The sequence below is a fragment of the Ostrea edulis genome, chromosome 5 (assembly GCF_947568905.1).
Source record: "Ostrea edulis chromosome 5, xbOstEdul1.1, whole genome shotgun sequence".
In the NCBI taxonomy this organism is placed as follows: Eukaryota; Metazoa; Mollusca; class Bivalvia; order Ostreida; family Ostreidae; genus Ostrea; species Ostrea edulis.
In genome coordinates this window covers 52,140,273-52,162,505 of record NC_079168.1, presented here as the reverse complement: position 1 = coordinate 52,162,505, position 22,233 = coordinate 52,140,273, and the positions used below count along the sequence as shown (strand labels likewise).

General features: G+C 34.6%; 2 protein-coding genes across 4 annotated transcripts in view; one reads left to right on the top strand and one right to left on the bottom strand.

The window, feature by feature from the left end:
• Nucleotides 1-9,663: 9,663 nt before the first annotated feature.
• LOC125652605 (frataxin, mitochondrial-like) lies at nucleotides 9,664-14,218 on the bottom strand. 2 transcript variants are annotated; one of them, XM_048881934.2, is made up of 5 exons: nucleotides 14,016-14,218; nucleotides 13,303-13,394; nucleotides 13,082-13,202; nucleotides 12,453-12,550; nucleotides 9,664-10,069 (listed from the first exon to the last, which is right to left on the bottom strand). In XM_048881934.2, exons 1-5 carry the CDS (start codon nucleotides 14,073-14,075, stop codon nucleotides 9,916-9,918), a joined length of 525 nt encoding a protein of 174 aa, XP_048737891.2. In that variant the 5' UTR covers nucleotides 14,076-14,218; the 3' UTR covers nucleotides 9,664-9,915. The 2 variants fall into 2 exon arrangements, with proteins under 2 accessions (XP_048737891.2, XP_048737890.2); XM_048881933.2 differs by having other exon boundaries at nucleotides 13,082-13,205; nucleotides 14,016-14,156.
• Nucleotides 14,219-14,251: 33 nt separating this feature from the next.
• LOC125650515 (uncharacterized) overlaps nucleotides 14,252-22,233 on the top strand; it is a 37,738-nt gene continuing 29,756 nt past the window's right edge. For both annotated transcript variants that reach the window (XR_008802866.1, XM_056164766.1), the window contains exons 1-3: nucleotides 14,252-14,503; nucleotides 17,957-20,849; nucleotides 21,097-21,263. Coding sequence is in view for 1 of the 2 variants with exons in the window: in XM_056164766.1 (XP_056020741.1) it covers nucleotides 18,026-20,849; nucleotides 21,097-21,263 (2,991 nt within the window). In the remaining variant the exon portion in view is untranslated. The remainder of the gene's footprint in view (nucleotides 14,504-17,956; nucleotides 20,850-21,096; nucleotides 21,264-22,233) is intronic.

Here is a 22,233-nt window from a genome sequence, read left to right as displayed (position 1 = left end):
TGATTGAGATCGGGTAATCAACTGCTGTGGTCTTGCAAGGATGAGCACCACCCCCAGTAAACTGGGTTCACCGCCAGATACTTTTGTCAGCGAACTTAACTGAGGTCTTTTATCTGTAGGAATATTTGGTTTGTCATAGATTTCACCATATTCCTGCAAACTTTGATTATTAAAAGGTGACTTATTGGATATATGTTGGGCGCAGGGGTAAAAGAGAGGTGGGAGAAATGAGGGGAGGGAAGAGGAGACAGGGAGGGGGAGGGAAGATGTGACAGGAAGAGGAGACAGGATGAGGAGACAGGAAGGGGAGGGAAGAGAAGACAGGGAGGGTAGGTTAGAATTGACAGGGAGGGGAGGGAAGAGGAGACAGAAAGGGGAGGGAAGATGTGACAGGAAGAGGAGATGGGGAAGGAAGAGGAGGGAGAGATAGAAACATGCAAATTGTATTCAGTGAATTTTCCTCCCCAATGTATTTCATCCAAAACTACATTTTTCTAAAGTTCTATAAATTCATCACATTTCGCTGTATTTGTATCAGCATTTTCACTATTGTACAGAAAGTAGAATTTCCTATAGTTTGATCAAATGTTTGTATATCAATCATATGGGTAATGATAGTTTATAAATGGTACAATTTCAGAGAAATGCATATTTCATTTGCCATACTGTGTAATTCAAATAGATATACCATGCGATAAAATTTCATTTTTACCTTGAATTAGAATAAAATCACTATCTCTGGATGCAAAATGTTGAAAGTTACAGATTAACATTTTGTATAGTATTATAAATTTTGTTGTATAGATTTTATTATATAGATAGTTTGAGAAATAAAGTAGCTATCAATTTATTACTGGAATATAACTTACATGTAATTTAGTCGAATCTGATTGGTCAAGAAACATTTGAAAAAGCATTGTTACCCTCTGAAAACAGAAACCACACCCTCTAGAGTGCTAATATCTAGCAACGGGAACAATACTTGACAACAGGTGATATTATAAAAGTTATCACATGCACACAGATTGTGCGCATAGGGTTCATGGATTGCTAGATGACGTAGCCGGTAAAACATATAATAAATGTCTGACATTCAGTATAATAAAACAAAGAGTACATGTAGTTGAGGGGGGGGGGTTGAACCCCTCAGCTACATGCACTGTTTATATAAGGTAAAAACAACATTAATTCAATAATTTTTGCATGACTTACTTAGAGAAGGCAATTACATTTTATTTATAACTTTTTTTCAAATTTAAAGAAATTATGTAGTGTTTATTGTCCAATTACCTTATTGGCTTAATAACTATAGATGGCAGAATTTCATTTGGATGATGCTACATTTTAATTGTGACAGGTCACAGAAAATGATCAAAATATCCACCACCGGATACCTAACAATGAGCATTATTTACTTAGACAATATTTGTCTCAGTTTGAATTGAGTCCACTGGATAGTGAGTGGATACCCAACAATGTGCATTATGGTAGACAATATTTGCATCAGTTTGGGTTGAGCTACGAATTGTAAACATTAATAATAATTACAATTCTTTTTTATAACTGATTTATAAGATCTGGAAATACTGTAGTGTAAATGTTCACAAAAACTTTATAATTGTTCCCCATGGATATTGGAACCATCATAAAAAATGAATATGAAAATATACAAGATTTGATGTAATGATTAAAATATTGGAAAAAATATTCTCAATGTTGATGAATTGAATTTAAAGTGTCTCATTACACTAAAATTTTATTTAATGGCTCTTTTAAGCACCTCATATGAAGCATGATTTTGCCATCGAAAGAGGGAAACAAACTCAATTATTTCAGATGAATTTTTTGTGACTGTTTTCAGAATAATGAAAAGGGGGGGGGGGGGTTGCAAATAAAAGATTTTAAAATCAAAAGTTTGCTTTGATTTGATGCATGATATAAATAGCTAATAAACCCTTAGCGAAGAAGACTCGTGTAATGTCAATGCTCTCATTTTTTAGATAAAAAAATATTTTGAATATTATAATGTTGTTTTTGTTGTTGTTAATGTTTTCTAAATCTATAACTAAAATCATCAAGAAACATGTCATTTGGAAAAAAGATATATTAGGAAAAATATATTTTTAAAAGAAATTGACATGAAATGACCAAATTTCAGAAATATTGCTGTTTTAGATTTGAACCAAACCAGAGAAAAAAGACCGATCCTGATCAAAATTGATAGAAATTACTAAAATAATCGTATTGTTGCTAATTTTATGCACCCTTCATTAAGAAATTAGCTTCTTCTATAATTCATTTAATTTGTAAACCATTTTATATCAAGGGAATGTAGTTTTCTGATTACAATGTTCTCAATGACTACCTTTTTATTAGTGATCTTGGGCTTGGTTCATATTTGAAAAATCGCAATATATCTAAATTTTGGCCATTTCATTTCAATTTCTTTTTAAAATACATTTGTCCACCGACAAATCTTTTTTTTAACTGGCATGATTTTTTAAGATTTTAGCTGCCTATTTAAAAAATATTAACAAATAACATTTTAAATTTTTTAATGAGCCATTAGATCAAATCTTGGTGTTATGAGCCACCTTAATATTCTATCTGTCTTAGCAGAGTGGAATTCGGATCATAATTAGTAAATCACTAATCATGTTCTGATATACATGTATACATATAATTGTGATGTGAACTCATGCATGCATTTGCCACTCAACAGTTTGTATTATTCACTCACGCATGTTCTAATTTGTCATCCGTAATCAGGGTTTTAATTAAGAGTAACTGTGAGTTACTCTTTTAGAAATTAGATAAGAAAATATCTGCAGTGCAAAATAATTTTTTCCATAAAAGATTATATAATAACTTTTCAACACCGAACAGGAAGTAACTCCCTTTGGAGTGATCGTTTGTAAATTGGTATCACAACATCTGGTATTTGGACTCATCCAAATGTTACACTTTTAGATCACCTGGTCTGGAGGTTATAAAACTTTTGAGCACGTTGTCATACTCAAACTCTGTGCTCTAAATCATACTCATAAGTAAAGGTTATAAAACTTTTATAAAATCATTCTCATACTCAAATGGAGTACATGCTCAAGATTTTTCAAGTATATGCTTTGGAGCTTGCTCAGAGTTGTACTCAAAACAAAAATGGCTCAGTTTGAGTAGGAGTACGGTAAGAGTTTTATGACTTTCAGGCCTGAAAGCTCAAGTGAGCGTCTCTGATCAAAATTAATTTGTCTTTTGTCTACTAACTTTTCTCATTTTCAACTTATCAAGAACCACAGGCCAATTTAGACCATATAAACTTGCCACAAACCATTCATAGGTAAAAGGAATTCAAGTTTTTGCTCAAATGAAGGGCGGCCCTTTTAAGGGGAGATAAGAAAAAGGTTGGAGTGGTTCTGAACCCTGAACTAGGGCAATCAAAGCTTCCTTGTATAAAGAAGATTCAGATTGTTCCAACCTTCTGCCTCAGGTCCACAACAGGAGTTATACGGTTTACAAATTTAGGAATATTTGGGGAAGTTCTTAAAAGACTTTTAAAATATACAAAAATTTTCATAAAGTGTAGATTCATGTGTGTCATAGCATTAGCCCCAGGGCTACTTTTATATAGGAACATATGGGGACGACAGCTGATATTTGACAGCATTGAAAAACTTGTTGTTGGTAGGAAATAGGGGTTTCATATTTCATTCTAAGTAGGTACCATTACTTTTGACACTGTAACATTGACCTTTGGCCTACTTTAAAAACACATTATAATTGCCTATAACTATTTCAAATGTCCATTCTGTTTTGCAAAACATATGGTACCAAAACATTTGGCCTTGTGATGTTTGTAATAATCTTTGTCATGCACATTTGGCCTTGTGATGTTTGTAATAATCTTTGTCATGCACATTTGTTGAAATCCAAGTGATAAAGCTAGCATTCAAATTTGACAACAATAGAATCCTATTGGCACTAAAATTTAAGACTTTGCTCCTCATGTTTGAAAATGTTATACTGGCAACTGTCTATGAAATGGTAGGGAAAACGGTTTTTATATTTTGTCTATGTACCCAGGGAAGCTTTTCCATCTATTCCATTATGCATGTATTTGATCTTCAATCTTGTTATCTTACTGTTCTTCGACCCTTGGTTATTGCTTTTTAATTTTTAGAGTGACTATGTCTATAACAGAAATAATAAGATAGAATTTCATTTTTCACATGTGTACTGGTTTGACAACAAATTATTAGTACCCTATCATAGATAACTTAATTGTGACATAGATCTAAAATTGACCTACTTTTGCCCAAAAAAAATTTTAATATCAGAAATTAAGAGAGTGCTAGCTTTCATAGTGCACACGTCTGTTGCATTATAAAACAAGACGTGTGGAATTGAGACCAAAAAAAGATTAAGGATACAAATTTTCTCAAGTTATTTCTATACAGAATCCTTTGAATTATAAGTGCATTATTTATTTTTTCAATTTTTATGTACAATGATACTCTGCAGTGGCAAGAAAAAAAGGAGAGGAATAAAATTACTTCATTCCCAAAGCCAAAATACCTCATTTAACCACATTTTCTAAAATCTGTATTTTACATAAATTTAAATTTTATTCACTGTGAAACAAGCTTGGACAGCAGGCATATGCTTGAATATATGTTCCTTCCTTAGGTCTAGATACATTTATCGTAAGTAGACATGCATTTATGTAAGACCACTGTTCATAAATTATGATCCATTTACAAATAAGAGAGAAATTCAGAGTGCTACATACATTGCAGATAAAGGTTGACTCAGTTTAGAATATATTAACAGAAAAGCATGTTAATTGTCTTCAAAGGTGTAAAATTACACAAATCTTTGTTCTTCTATGAAACCATGTACTTTATCTAAAACAGAAAAAGTCTTCACTCCAAGATAATGAGTTGATAGCTCTATGCTGTTATTACTCAATTAAGTAATCAATTTAATTCAATTAAAAAATAAAAGAGCTATATAAGGATCTGTGGAATAAGTTGCTTCCAAGATGACAATACATAATTATATATCATTACTACAGTAACTTGATCCGAAGAGTTAGATATCGTCAAGTTGACATGCGCTGATCATCAGCTCACATGAGACGCGAAGCATCAAGTTTGATCTGATGATCCGTGCCTGTCAACGAGACGTGATCCAACTCTTCGGATCAAGTTACTGTAGTAATGATAAATTTATTATATACCCCCTTCTGTATTTTTAATCCACATTTATAAGATAATAAATGTATTTCAAATTATCTAAAATACAGACATACAATGAAATTATATTTTGTATATGCAGTTTTGTTTGTGACACGGTCGACATTTTCCACAAACAACATTGCATTGATGCATTGTGACGTCATCAGTTTCAGAGGATACTGATACGGAATCAGAAAACCAGTGTAGTAATCCGAAAAATCGGATCACACTTTGTGAAATTAACAGTATCAAACAGTGAAATTTGATGGGTATATAATAAATATAGTAAGAGTACAGTTAAACCAGGGTAATCTTACACCTACACATTCTGGATTCTGACACTAATTTTCTTTCCAAGTCCATTTTTATTGATCAACTTTAGTCCAGCATCTGTTTGCCAGGAATAAACTTTTAACACGTTCATCTTAATTCTTCTCAAGAACTACATCACAAATTAATTTCATTACCAAACTTGCCCCAAAGCAACCTTGGATAAAAGGAATTCATATTAGTTAAAATTGTGGGTCATGCCACCTTCCAAGGGGAAAAAGTACGGAATGGGGTGGGCTGTTTAAAATATTCTTTTCTCAAGAACCATTGAACCAGAAAAGAAAAAGCTTCCTTATAAAATGTAAAATTTTTCATACCATGAACCTCTGGAACAGGGCGAAACCACAATAAGGGTTCAAAGACTTACATTGGAATGTGTAAAAAAAAATTATTTGAAAATAATATACAAGTATGCTTATGTGCTTTAGATTCTAGTTAATACACACAAAGACCAAAGGGGCCACAATAAGGGTTCATGGTTTTATGTACAAAAAAATTGTTAGAAATCTTCTCCAGAACTATAAGGATATAATTTGAGTGAAAGTGTACACGTTTCTTAGTATGCAAGTATCTCCATGTAGTAAATAGTTAAATTTGCTTGGGCCGGGGTAAGATAATTAAATGGGGTTCAAAGTTTTATATAGGAATGAATCGGAAAATGTTTTATATAGGAATGAATCGGAAAATGTTTTATATAGGAATGAATCGGAAAATGTTTCGAAAATCATTGCAAGAACTAGAAATAGTCCACATCATAACCACTGCAGTCTGGGTAAGCCCAGAAGTTCTAAGAAGGGTTCTAAGAAGGGTTTTAATTAACAACATACAGGGAAAATCTTTTGAAAATCTACTAAACTGGAAGGGTATGTGTCAAATTAAAATGCCAGCATCTTCATATAGTGTAGATTCATCTTTGTTCACTCCACGACTCCTGGCACCAGAGCGAGATTTAATTTCTACTTGGGAAAAATGCAGCTGCTCAGGTTTCTATGTTCATTGTGCAATCTGTCAACTTCAACACAAAATTTGTCCCCCAGTGTATGTTCGATTAGTCAAATATTCGTTGCAACTGTACTTTCTTCCAAAAACTTATGAACTTTTATCTCAAAACCATATCAAAGCTTAGTCTAATGTCAATTATGTAACTGTTATGTTATCACATACCATTGAAAGTGCTCATGGAGACGGACAGAAATCTGAAAATCTAAAGAGGTCTAACTCTGCCAAATCCAACCATTTCCTTTATATTCTATGAAAATCCTCAAAGTAATCTCAAGTTATTGCATGCAATAGAAAGTGCTATAATCTTATTAACATTAAATTTGTTCAAGTCCAATATAACTCTGTATCGACGAAGCAAATGAATCTGAAAATCAAAAGTGGTCTTCTTCTGCCTAATCCATTATGTATAGAATTTATAAAAATGCTCCCAAAGAAACTCAAGTTATTGTGTGCCATAGGAAGTGCTGATGGACAGAAAGAGCAAGACAGACAGACGGGTGGACAGTGTGATACTATAGGGCACTCTCCATATGGCAGAACCCTAATAAAGTAAACTTGGGACTGGGCTGAATTTTTTTTAATTTGCTTCCAATCAACTATATCATATCTACATGAATTTATGCAATTCAAAAACGTCTGCCAGACTAAAACTTGAATTTGAGACCACTTCCAAACTGTGTGAGTGCTCTACCACTTGAGCTACTGGACTGATGCACAAGATCCATTTTACAGATGACAATCCACTTTTATAATTTAAATTATGGTGTTATGAGACTAAGTCTAAACAACAGCAATTTTTCATAATTACATAGGTTACAATAGGTAATTTGCAAAGCCAGTGGAAAGTCTAAAATTCTTGATTGAATCCTTACTATTGTAAGACTCTATGGGGCTCTCATTTACTGGTTTGGTTTTTAAATTTACAACACTGTCATCAATATAAAAGATAAGGGATTGGCACAAACATTCGCATTTCCTTTTCAAATCCTTTTTTCCCCATTTCATCCTTGTATTAAGTCATGTAGGAGGGAGATGTACCATCCACTTTGTTTGCCTTCCTGTTCTGCTGGAGCTCAACGGATGAACCATTCTATGGAAGGTCAGATGGTTCAATTCCTGTTCTAAAGTCACTTCCTTCCTTGTTACAAATCTTGGAGGTTATTGCAAAGCTTATGATACAATAGGCATTTTAATTAAAGTTTTAAGTTTTCTGGGTTTTTGATATAATTTTATAATTACAAGATGTAGTAAAGATTAAATATTACAAAAATATTTTATAGATGATTGTCATAGAGAAATTAATGGAAAAGTGGATTTTATGAAGAAGCAGTTTCTCATCCAGAGGACAAAGATAATGTGAGTGGTTTCCATGGCTACCTGCTGACTCGGTCCTTCAAAATGTAGCATAGCCAATAGTCCGGCAAATAAAACCAAAATACCAACTAAGATCAGCTGTTTAAATCTCAACGCGACCACAGCTAGCTGTTTAAATCTCAACGCGACCACAGCTAGCTGTTTAAATCTCAACATGACCACACAATACCGCATGTTCCAATATTTTCTTCGCCCTTTCAGCAGCTTATGGGTTCCAGGTTCAACTGGGAATTAATTCTATTCAGAACTAGTGCCTCATGCAGAAGAATTTATGAATCTTTTAACCTTCATGGTTAAGGAAGTTTACATTTACTGAAGTCAACACTGAACCTTTTCCTTTACAATGTGTTGATATCCTGATCAAAGCAGTATGACGTCACAATACAGAGCATTTACCTGTGACATTTTCTGAAAACTGAATTGGATTCAAAAACATGTAGAGTTTGTCATTTCTAAACTTAAAAACAACATAAAAAAACAATTCAAAATGTAAATATAGGTAATAAATGTCTAGTTTGGGGGCAAATAGGGACACCATATATCCCCAAAACGTGGTTGAGTTAAGGCTTTCCTCATAAATACCAGTGCTGTAAAAATGTACTTTACCGCACTGGCACATTACATTACGTCACAATGAAAAATACGTCATGATGAAGGTCATGACGTACATATCTACATTCCTTTTGCGGTTGGAAATGTCAAAATATTTTTTCGTTATTTACCACCGCTGTCAAACAATAAACCGCAATCTTGTAAAAGTTTCTGTTAAATGGGTTATACTAATTCTCTTTGATAGTGAAATATTTTCAATTTCTTCTTTATATAACATACATGCTAAAGTAATATCCATATTATATTGTGATCTTGATATCACCCCTAATCTGCACGTATATAGTGACTTTCACAATGAACTCATTTGCATAAACAGGGTTTCCGTACATACAAATTTCATCATTGGCACGACACTCCAAGGTTTTCGAGTGAAAGATGTTTGATTTATGTGACATGTGAACTTCAGTGCAAAAGGAAATTTAGGGGAGCAAGTTGTGACTTCAACAGAAAACATGTTTTTCAGGCTAGATTCAACTTCGTATATGCAAAAATCGCCGAATCTTGCATATTCAATGCAAAAATTAGACATGTTACAAGTTACGATAAACTTGCTCTCATCACTTTTCAAATTAAGAAATTAATATGTTTTGAAGTTATATTAACTTCAACTTGCATTGATATCTGGATATCGTGCCAATGGAACGATTTATGCATACACGGTACGATTTTATCTTGATATTTGATCACGTGATATACAGCTGATGTAGAGACTGAAAAAATGTATGGGAGGTCAATATGCACTTAATTATACATACATATTATTTTTGTATACAAGGGTTGTGTGTTCAGAATTTGTCAAATAGTGATCTGTTTATAATGCTTTTTTCCTCTGACATATTTCTATGGCCCTACTTAACACAACTGCGAACAAGACAATTATTCTTTAAGTAACTCCTTTTTGTCATTTGTTACAGCCATTTCTGTTCCCTTCCTGTCTTGGTATGGTTTGTAAATATCCTCAGTACCTCTCTAAATATCTTCAGTCCCTCTCTAAATATCCTCAGTACCTCTCTAAATATCCTCAATACCTCTCTGTTCTCAACAAGTGACCCATCTTATTTACTGTCAACCCAATAGGTTTACTGATGTAAGAAAGACAACTCAATCAAAATTAGGCAAATCATAATATTATTGCCTGCAAAAACACACAGTCATATAGTTCATACCATGGCAATGTTGTCATCAAATAAAAGGTCTCAAATTATGTGTAAAGTAAATTTTCACACAATGTATCAATTAGATAAATGCATAACATGTCACACTGTGATACTATCTAATAACAATGCCACGGAAAACATCTCAGGCAGTAACAGTGCATTCTTAACAACACCACAAAACAATTTCTGATCCGAGTATCTGTACCCTAGCTTTCCTTTCGACAGCCATAGGCACACTTGGTAAAGTCTACTGAGGCATTCAGAGCCTTAGACACTTCGTCAGACAAAACATCATGCAGAGTGTGTGAGGTTCTTTTGTAAATCCATGTTCCTTCCAGAAAGTCATAACGAAAAGGACCACTGTTAAATATGAAAATAAATAAATAAATAAATATATATATATATATATATATATATATAGAGAGAGAGAGAGAGAGAGAGAGAGAGAGAGAGAGAGAGAGAGAGAGAGAGAGAGATATCAATTACTCAGTCATATTTTGACTGTTTAACAACATGTGAGTTTGGATTATTTAACCTGTGTATATGATGAACAATTAGTGAGTAACATAAACGAGGATCTGGATTAATCAAATCAATTTTTATGTAAGAGAACATTATCCATAGGAGCCTTAAAACAAAAACATGGATAATATTTGCACAGGTATATACACAAAGTTAAGAATAAATTGAGCATTGGAACACTATTACTTGCTGATTTAAAAAATTCTGACATGTCAGGATAGCAAAAATAAAAGATTTAATTCTGACATGTCAGGATAGCAAAAATAAAAGATTTAATTCTGACATGTCAGGATAGCAAAAATAACAGATTTAATTCTGACATGTCAGGATAGCAAAAATAAAAGATTTAATTCTGACATGTCAGGATAGCAAAAATAAAAGATTTTACAGTAATGAGGGGGGGGGGGGATAGCAAAAATAAAAGATTTTACAGTAATGGGGGGGGGGGGGGGTTAATATGTATGTATCTAAGCATCATAATATATCTTTAAATCAATTGGCCAATTAAAGAAAGACTGCATAAGACTTAAGCATCTTTAATTTAATTTAAACAATATTTTATTCACTGATAAGTGAATGGGATTGGGCAGCAGGCATACCCTATTTCAGCCCTCTCCCTATATCAAGGTCATAATGAATCAAACACATGTACATAGGTAGATATAATATATGAATAAGATAAAATGTACAGAAAAAGAGATACAGGTATATAATATATACGAATAAAAATAACTCTGAAACAAGAGGAGAAGAAAAATAGTAGAAGTAGAAAAAAATCATAATAAAAGAACAAAACAAAAACATGCAGAAAGAAAAAAGAAATATCGGTTTGAACATAAGTGAATCTTTAAACTTCATTCTGATTAGAAACTCACCATCTGCACTGGTTTTACATGAAATATTTATGCAACTAACATGGGGTTTTAAAGATGTAAGAATTACAAGACAAACAGAACATTTCTTACTTTGATTAGAGTAACAGTGTTAGCAATGAACTGTTTTCAATTTAATGAGTCTACCTGTCATTCTAGTTCAATCTCTCTGCCAGTCTAGTGAGTCTATCTGTCAGTCTAGTGAGTCTATCTGTCAGTCTAGTGAGTCTATCTGTCAGTCTAGTGAGGTCTGTCTGTCAGTCTAGCAAGTCTATATGTCAGTCTAGCAAGTCTATATGTCAGTCTAGCGAGTTTATCTGTCAGTCTAGTGAGTCTATCTGCCAGTCTAGTGAGTCTATATGCCAGTCTAGCGAGTCTATATGCCAGTCTAGTGAGTCTATCTGTCAGTCTAGTGAGTCTATCTGCCAGTCTAGTGAGTCTATCTGTCAGTCTAAGGAGTCTATCTGTCAGTCTAGTAAGTCTGTCAGTCTAAGGAGTCTATCTCTCAGTCTAGTGAGTCTATCTTTCAGTTTAGTGAGTCTAATGAGTCTATCTATATATCAGTTTAGCGAGTCTATCTGTCAGTCTAGTGAGTCTATCTGTCAGTCTAGTGAGTCTATATGTCAGTCTAGTGAGTCTATCTATATATCAGTTTAGCGAGTCTATCTGTCAGTCTAGTGAGTCTATCTGTCAGTCTAATGAGTCTATCTATATATCAGTTTAGCGAGTCTATCTGTCAGTCTAAGGAGTCTATATGCCAGTCTAGTAAGTCTATCTGTCAGTCTAGTGAGTCTACCTGTCAGTCTAGTGAGTCTATCTGTCAGTCTAGTGAGTCTATCTGTCAGTCTAGTGAGTCTATCTGTCAGTCTAGTGAGTCTATCTGTCAGTCTAATGAGTCTATCTATATATCAGTTTAGCGAGTCTATCTGTCAGTCTAGTGAGTCTACCTGTCAGTCTAGTGAGTCTATCTGTCAGTCTAGTGAGTCTATCTGTCAGTCTAGTGAGTCTATATATCAGTTTAGCGAGTCTATCTGTCAGTCTAGTGAGTCTATCTGTCAGTCTAGTAAGTTTACCCATCAATCAAGTGAGTTTACCTGTGAATCTACCTGTCAGTCTAATGAATCTACCTTTCAGTCTAGTGAGTGTAACTATTAATCTAGTGAGTCTATCTTGAGTCTACCTGTCAGTCTAATGAGTCTACCTGTCAGTCTAATGAGTCTACCTGTTCAACTAGTTAGTCTTCCTGTCAATCTATAAGAGTCTACCTGTCAGAACAGACTTTGTCAGAAAGATGACAAAGTAGAACAGAGTTAAGGTAACAAAGACAAAGTTTAACAATGATATATCACCTGACTGGAGAGGAAAGCCAGATTTGCAGGTTGCCAGGTTGCTTGTTGATGACATATGTCCCAAACTTATCGCTGATTTTTACTGTAAGCACACCACTCTAAAAAAAATGACAATCGTCAAATGGCAAACATCAAATAAATTTTAATCTTTGCTTGCAATACACTAGATAAATCAATCCCTGCAGTCATTTTATATCAACAATCACTTCATGGGTTTATTGTATATTACAATTTACAGATATTGGTGTGGGGTAAAAGGGAAGAGGAAGGGGTCGGAAGTGGGAGGGGGAAATGGGAGGGGAAGGGGTGGAAAGTGGAAGAGGTGGGAAGTGGGAGGGAAAGGGGTGAAAAGTGGGAGGGAGAAGTGAAAAGGGGAAGGGTGGGAAGCAGGAGGGGGAAGGGATGGGAAGTGGGAGGGGGAAGTAAGGAAAGTCAAGGAGGGAAAAGTGAGTGGTAGGAGGTGGAATACAACACCCCTTTCCTATTAATCAGAGATTGCATTTGTCTATATAATTATGATAATTGGTTGAAAATGGTATTAAAAGGTAAAACAGTTTTATTCACAATTATCATTTTCCCCTTAACAACATAAAATATCAACAAATGCAGTTGAAGGGATTCTGAATTACCGAGTATTGGGCATCATATTCTGGATCACATGGCACTGAGTCAGGCAGATCTTCGAACACCTCAGTGAGAGATTCCATGGTCTCATCTGCGACTGCATGATATTCTAACTCTGACAGTTGGCTACTGTGCAATGAAATGACATCAACTTCATATTCAAAAATATATTAAACAAACTTTCCTAGTTTGAATAATTCTTAATGAATCAATTCCTTTCACTTACCTCCGTAATATTGATCCAGTTGTAAAATTTGCTGAGGGACATGTGAAGGCTTTTCTTAAACATTGACAATGGTTGGTAATGTGTAATGTAGACTAAAAATGGAAAGATGGATTCATGTCAAACATACATTCAACAACTTTCATAATATTAAGACACTGATTGGTGGTATACCATTGCACAGTTTTGTTTATATTACTATCTAGCTGCAGAAATGATCTACCCCCTTGTCTTTGAACAAGTCAACTGTCACTAATGTCCAGACTAATGCAGCTCATGTTATAATGTTGTGTGACAAAACTATACATGTGATGGTCATTCATTTTATATAAACATGACCACTGATTAAAGTTATACGGTGGTTATGCATGTCACAGTTCTCTCACAACAGTTAGAAAATGTCCCACATATGTTAAACCGGGATTGCAGAACAGATATCATTTTATTGATAAAACATGCTTTCTAATGTACCTCAAGACCACTTTGGAGACTGTCAAAATATATCACCAGGGCCTGTATGTAAATGTATTAGTATAAAGTATTGCCACATTCTGTCTGCAAATTGATACCATAGACTTTACTAATTCTCGTGTTGTTTTTTCTGATGGCGCAGATATTTCTCTGTAAAATGCATACTACCTTATTACAGTTGCAAACAAGGACTAATCAGAAACAAAAAGGACATTCAAACCACTACGCCACTTTCATAAACTCACTTGTTTACTTGCAGAAAGAAGTCTGTTACTTAAACAAAAGCTAATAATCTTTGATATCATTATTCATTCACAACGACTTTCCAACAAATCACACATAGGCCTATACGGCTATAGATCTATGAAAAATCCGGCAGTTTCGCAAAGATTTCCACTTTCACTTTCCCAGTAAAGTTGGGTTCGGGATCTCATTAATTTGTTTTCAGAAAAGGACTTGGTAAAATGAGTATGCTGAGGGCATAGGATTTTATGAAACATTGGAATTGATCGTAAAACTAGTTTTTTGTAATATAACAATGATTTTCATGCAATTCATTGATCTATCATTGATTAGATCATTTTATTAAGATACGTCTACAAAAATTAAAGAATAATATTTTGCGTGCGGAATCGGCATCACGATTGATCTGACTAATATTGCCAACACCGGAAACGAAAACGATCGGACAGGATAATAATAATCTCACAATCTGAACATGTCAAAACTTTGAGTAAGTGTAATCCACAGTATAATCCACAGTATTATGTATGGTTGTATTTGTTTTTAAATTTCTTTTTTAATCGGAGTGGCATTGCATATACCAGGCAACTTTTTAAATTTTACAGTTTTCGTCGCACTGAAGTGAAAAGTTCTGTAACTATAACTACAAGTAGGCCTAATCTCTGTTGAGATTCGGCCCGGATGAATATTTGGACTAATCTCAGCCGAGATTACTAGTAGGCTCTGAAAGAATTTTCTATTAATTTTAATTATATTCATTTTTGGTGTACTTAAAAAGTTATATAGCTGTCCTGTTTCGTCAGAGTTTGGTATACTTGCTCTCCACTATGATGTTGTTAAATCTGTACTCGGTTATTGGCTTCGACTGGAAAACTTGGAAACATTTCCACTGCTACAAGACGCTTACATACAATCTAGGATTTTACATGAAAACCATAAGCCTTCTTGTTAATCAGATACATATATCAAGTTACCAATATTGACAAGTACACTATGAAAATGTCAAATACACATTTTTTTAAACTGTAACATATTGTTAAAATAAATTACAATCTAAATAAAATCAGACTTCTTATATAATATTGTAATGGGATTGTCTAAGGGTTAGTCCTACAAAAGATTTAACTCTGAGTTCAATGTAAAGGATGAAGAGATGTTTATGTTTTAAATGTTTTGTATTTTATTGAAAATAATTTGAACAGATTATAGATATTATAAGCAATAAAGGTATTGTGATTTTATTAGCCGAATTGCAACGAAGTTGAACTCGGCTATTAGTTTGGTGGTGTGGGCGGTTGGGTGTCAACAATTGGTTTCCGGATGATAACTCGAAAAGTTTACAATTTAATCAAATGAAAGTTTGATATATTGTTGGGTACCAGGTAAGGAAGACCCCTATTGATTTTGGAGAAAAATTGTCAAAGGTCAAGGTCACAGTGACCGAAAATAGAATGAAAATTTCAGAAAAATTTGGTTTCCGGATGATAACTCAGAAAGTTTAAATCTGAATCAAATAAAGTTTGATATATTGTTGGGTACTAGGTAAGGAAGACCCCTTTTGATTTTGGAGAACAAAGGTCAAGGTCACAGTGACCGAAAATAGAATGAAAATTTCAAAAATATTTGATTTCCGGATGATAACTCAGAAAGTTTAAATCCGAATCAAATGAAACTTTGATATATTGTTGGGTACCAGGTAAGGAAGACCCCTTTTAATTTTGGAGAAAAAAGGTCAAAGGTCAAGGTCACAGTGACCGAATATAGAATGAAAATTTCAGAAATATTTGGTTTCCGGATGATAACTCAGAAAGTTTAAATCCGAATCAAATGATACTTAAAGATATTGTTATGTACCAGGTAAGGAAGACCCCTATTGATTTTGGAGAAAATGGGTCAAAGGTCAAGGTCACAGTGACTGAAAATAGATTTAAAATTCAAAAAAAAAAGTTTCCGGAGAATAACTTGAAATTTTTTTAATTTGAATCAAATGAAACTTGGTTATATTGTTGGATACCAGCAAAGCAAGGCCCCTATTGATTTTGGAGAACAAAGGTCAAGGTCACAGTGACCAAATATAGATTGAAAACTTCAGACAAATATGGTTTCTGGACAGTAACTTGAAAAGTTTAAAACTGAAATTAGTTCTTCACAATTATAAATATGCCACATCATTCCTGACTTTACAATGTATCCCATGCAACTCGGCTTATGCACCCCTGGGTGCATATATTGATTTTTAAAATATTACTATAATTTTGCCCCTGCACCAAAAGGCTTCTAACTATTACGTCTATTAGTCAATCAATAGGATGTTGGTCTGTATCTATCATTCTTTTAAATACTAAACTAAAACCTGGCTGGTCCAAAGCCCCACTGCTCCCAACCCATATTAGCTCTTCATGAAGTCATTTTCTGCTCTCCTTTATTATTGTTCACTTCTCTCCACTTACAATCTATTGAAATGTATTATGTGAACAAAACTTTGTTATATATCCAAAGTGTATGTCTCTTATCACAATAACCATAAATGTTCTTTGTATTGTATTGCCTCTTGTGGGTTCATAATTGATCAATAAATGATATTATCAGATAATTTGGTTATATATCATTAGGAAATATCCAACATGCTTCCTTTTAGGCTCGCTATTGATTTTCAGTGTGGAAAAAAGATGCTCAAAAACAAATTTGTGTTTTATTTCTTATCTAAGGTATATAATTACTACGTAAAAAAATAAAAGTACTGTCATTGCAAAAGTTGAATGTAGCAAGTCTTTATTACAAAGATATACAGTAAAAATAATATACAATTATTAACATCTTCAGAGGGGCTTGGTGAATATTGTACTTCTCAGGTTGCTTAAGTGTCATGTTGACTAAGAAAATGTCAATAATTGTTTTATCAAATGATTGAATAAATTTAATCATCCATACTGGCTACTAGAGCCTACAAAATGGTCCTCCTTTTTATGTACAGATGCAAATCAAAGCCTAGTCAAAAGTTATAGGAGAAGAAACTTTTTGTTTATTATATGATTAGATAATTCAAAAAATGAAAACCAGATACTAGAAATTACCAAACAAAACCCGATCAGTCATCTTTAGATTGGGTTCAATGTTCTATAATTCAAGAATTGTTATTTTAGTTTGTGATAGAACCTGCTTTAATAATTACAGTGCAAGTCTTAGTTAAAAGTGAGAAGAGACACAAGTTTTCATTGAATGAACAATTAAATGATAATCAATCATATCCATTTCGAAATTCCCAATTTAATTTTGGTCTGATGTTGGAGAAATCAGATATTACATTCACCTCGAAGCACATGCAGGTGAACATAATGTTCTTTTTTTCTACTTTGTTGGATCTCAGCCAATCAGAAAGCTCAGTTATTTGATCATATATAATGAGTTTATTCTGAATCATTTAACAGTAGGTTTTTGTTGTTTTTAGCAGAAATTTGAGTATGCAAATTTCAAGTTCATTATCCAGCAATTGATTTTGTGATATGGTTCATTTATTAATAGTGATATCAATAATCAAATATAATTGATTGTTCATAAGAATTTGAAATGATAAAGATTGTTAGCATTATAGATTTCCAGAAACTGGATGCTAAACATGTCAGCATTAAGCAAAATCTCTGTCTAATCTCCAGTAATACATCTTTAGCGAAGTGAAGTTGTTTTTATATCCCGTTTTATTACCCCTATGCTTCACTGTGGGATACAGAAAATTATCCTTAGCTATGTGAACAGGCTTTTCAAATACCAACTTCTTTATAAAATGATGTTTGAAAAGATATACAACAAATCTTATTTTGAATGAATTCTTTAAAATTCCATGTGCAAATATTATGTTAATCTTTACATCATGTTAATTTTCTAGGGTAGAGTTACAGTAGTCAATATTGAATACACAAGATGTCAATTTTTTTATTATTTGCAGGTAAAAAAAAAACAATAGGCATGATGTGGAACCATTATATGACAGACAAATTTAGATAGTTATTAGACAATGGCACACCCTCGGGAAAATGTGCAGGATTTAACAAGGAGCTTGGATGCTTTTCACATTTCTGAGAATTCAAGTGCTCCAATTCAGACTGCCCCTGGTGTTAATCCCTTTGATAAAGCAGGACTACATTACAGTCATATAAATCAGGACTCAGAGAGAGGAGGAAGACAAACTCAGGCAGAAGACAGAGGACAGCAAAGATACCCACAGAGAGCAAGTAGTGAGGATAGGCAACGACGAAGAGACGGCAGCAGAGATCGGCAAAGATATTCTCAGGGTGACCCTAATGTGCAGAGGTATGCTCAAGGTGATCCTAATCAACAAAGATATCCTCAGATAAATCCCATTCAGCAAATACATACTCAGGGTGATCCCAGTCAGCAAAGGTATCCCCAAGGTGATCCCAGTCAGCAAAGGTATCCCCAGGGTGATCCTCGTCAGCAAAGGTATCCCCAGGGTGATCCCAGTCAACAAAGGTATCCCCAAGGTGATCCCAGTCAACAAAGGTATCCCCAGGGTGATCCCAGTCAACAAAGGTATCCCCAAGGTGATCCCAGTCAACAAAGGTATCCCCAGGGTGATCCCAGTCAACAAAGGTATCCCCAAGGTGATCCCAGTCAACAAAGGTATCCCCAGGGTGATCCCAGTCAACAAAGGTATCCCCAAGGTGATCCCAGTCAACAAAGGTATCCCAAAAGAGATGGCAGCACTGATCGGCAAAGATATAGAGAAAGAAATAACAGTGGTGAACAACAAAGATATCCACATGGAAGAGACAGTAGCAGGGAGAGACAAAGATCTCAACCAAGAGGTGTTAGTAATGATCAGGAGAGATATTCAAAGGGGGATGGGTCTGTGAATCAACATAACTATGATGAGAGAGACAGCAATCCACAAAAACACGGGGATGCAGTCCAACAGAGGTACTCACCAAGAGATGGAAGTAGAGACAGACAGAGGTACTCACCAAGAGATGGAAGTAGAGACAGACAGACATATCCACACAGAGATGGCAGTTGTGATCGTCTTCCACAAGAAAATTCAGATCTTGCCAAAACTCCTGACACTCAGATCGGAGGAACTGACTCAGATGGACGTACTTCAAGACAACGAACCCCAAGGCGAAGGTATATAACCAGAGAATCTGAACAAGAAATTGAGGGTCAGAATTCAGCGATGACCCAACCTCAAAGACAAGAAGGTCCCATGAGGGGCGATATTAATGTTTTACCCTCAAGACCTCATGTTCAGACTGATAGAACAATGGTAAAAAGTGGAGGACCAGGTTCTATTTCGCAACCATCACCAAGTGGACCTGTTAGTCACTCACAGTATCAGAGGAATAACCATGGAAATCCTAATGAAAATTCAACTGAGAGTGGGTCTGATGGTGGAAAATCGAGGCGACCACAAAGCTTAGAGAGAGGTCGCCGAAGAGAAGCCTTGCCCCCACCACCTGCAATATTAGCTAATTTAAAAAAAGACAGGGATTCTTCAACTCCAGATAACAATTCTGGTCCTGAAGGTCAAAACTCACAATATACAAGTTGTGATAACAAAGAACTATGCATGCCAGCATCGAACCAAGCAGAAATCATTATTCAGCAACACAGAGAAAATGCTTATGGGAAAGACAGTGCTTTGATGGCTAAATTACAGTCAACTTACAAACTGTTAAGATCTAGATCATTCAACAGAGATAGGGAAAACAGACCTCAAGTGGAAGTCAGACGACGAGATAGGTCGCTTAATTCTCGGGATGAACAGCAAGTGAACAGACAGCAGGATGGAAACAATGTTGACCCAGTAAAAGACCCCACACTTATCTATTCATCAGAGGAGAAGGTTGAAAGACCAGTGGAGGGTCGTCACCGCGTCAGAGGGAGAAGCCCACAGCAGTTTCAACACAATAACTCTCATGACATAAATTCCCCAAATACACATGGTCCAGATCAAAGGGGTCGAAGTCCTAGTCAACAACACCGTGATTTCCACAGAAATGAACAGTCTCAGAATTCACACGCCAAAGTTAACAATCAACAATGTTCTGAAAGTGAGTTTGACAGAAAACAGCAATACCCTCAGTTTAATGAACAACATGGTTCAAGTTATTACAATGGAGGAAATGAACAAAACCCTCCTTCTAATGACAGTCAACCAGTACTTCATAACGAATTCCAATCAAATCAACTTAATCACAGCAGAAGTCAACAGGAATCTCATGGTGGTAATTCACAGGAAGGGAACCAATTTAACAATGTTCTTAGTGCGAGGGGCGATAACAGCGCAGCAGTTCCTGATTTAAAAAGTCGAGAACAATTACAAAGTGAGCTGCCATCTAGTCCATCTAGCAGAGAAAATGCAGCATTCAGAGGAAGCCCATCTTTAAAACGCATGACTGGAGTAACAGATCTGGACAAGGCTATGAAAGACAGAGATCAAGAATTTCTTAGCAAACGTTTCGGAGATACAAACCTGAAAAATGAGCCTTCACCTCATTCTCCATCAATAAACAGTAACCATTCCTGTAGTGATGAACAGGAAACTGACATTGATGATATGAGCAAAGAAAAAGGTCATGCAAAATTCCGGCTTAGAAAGGTGTCAGGGGAAAGTTCTCCCCTAAACAAGTCTTCTCCATCAAGTCCAATGTTTCCCCCTTCTGCATCCTCTCCTTTGTCTTTTTGTGATGAAAAAAGACAATTCAGTGATCCCCGGGGAAAAGAAATTCTCCGTAGACGTCCAAATAATTTGGAGGATGCCGTGAGCTGGCCAATTTTCATTCCTGGAACTGTAGATTTTACTAAATTTGAAGTATTTGAAGGTAATTATATGTACATGACAAAAAAAGTCACTCAGTTCAGTAAAAGTAATATTTGAATTTCATACACAGAATTGTTAAAGTTGAGTAAAACGTACTCTACAAAACCTTACCAAATCAAGGGAATCTCTTTTTGTGATATAGAGTGCTTTTTTGTGTGTTGCCAAAATACATGTAAAGAATTCCTGTTTCATCATTTAAGGTCAAATGTTGCCTTCAGTGATTCAAGACCTTGAGTTTCATTATTTAGGTCAAATGCTGCTGAACTGGTTGCAGTCGACCATCGACGACAAGCACTACCTAAGACTAGTGATGACGCGACATGATATGAATGTCGTTCTGACACAGTTTTGCACATGTCTTATTGCAACAGGGATCATGAAGGAGAAAGATGGGAGAAATCAACAAATGTTCAAGGTACCGTAAGTTTGATTCTATGAAAGAAATTCAGTTTAAAGTGTGCTTAGTTCCATGAAAGATATTTGTTTAAGATGGATTTAGTTCTGTGAAGGATTTTCAGTTCAAGGTGGGTTCAGTTTTATGAAAGACATACATTTCAAGGTGGGTTCAGTTCTACTAGAGATATTTAGTTCATCTTTCATATTGCTGTAGATGTTTGGTCATACATTAATCAGATAAACATATAACTAACATACACGTAACAAAAATTTATCTAAATCATATATAAGATGAATTTCTTACCAAGCATACTGACTTCATATATAAGATGAATTTCTTACCAAGCATACTGACTTCATATATAAGATGAATTTCTTACCAAGCATACTGACTTCATATATAAGATGAATTTCTTACCAAGCATACTGACTTCATATATAAGATGAATTTCTTACCAAGCATACTGACTTCATATATAAGATGAATTTCTTACCAAGCATACTGACTTCAAACAAATTTTAATGATAAACATCTGACATCTGCATTTACTACTAGATATTTACATTTCCAATGTTTTTGCCTTTGATATATCTACAAATTGTAATGATAACCATTTCCTCATGAATGTGCAGTAGTTGTGAACAAAGCGTGTGTGAATATTGATAAATGTAGTACGTCTATTTTAACAACTGGGGATTCCAACAGAAATGAAAGTAGAATGTAAATATAGATTTTAATTTTGAAAGTACTTGAGGGTATGAACTGCAAGGCTTCACACCAGCATACTTTTCATGAAGCACTAATACTCTTCATGAAGCATGCCAGCATGAAGCATTGCAGATCATACTCTCATGTATTTTCAAAACTAAAATTTACTTCTCAACATGACTAAGGTTCATTTACATCATATTTCATCACATTCAATACATTTATCCAAAGAGATTGTGTTAGATTCCAAATTGAATAATTATTCAGACTTAAGCTCATT

Bases quoted from the DNA above. Each gene is read 5' to 3' on its own strand.
- LOC125652605 (XM_048881933.2), bottom strand. From the start codon at position 14,075: ATGATATCAAAGATTATTAGCTTTTGTTTAAGTAACAGACTTCTTTCT. The intron at 13,206-13,302 runs GTAAGTGAAAGG...TTCATTGCACAG, and splicing joins ACTGGATCAATATTACGGAG to TAGCCAACTGTCAGAGTTAG. The intron at 10,070-12,452 runs GTGATATATCAT...CATATTTAACAG, and splicing joins TGGCTTTCCTCTCCAGTCAG to TGGTCCTTTTCGTTATGACT.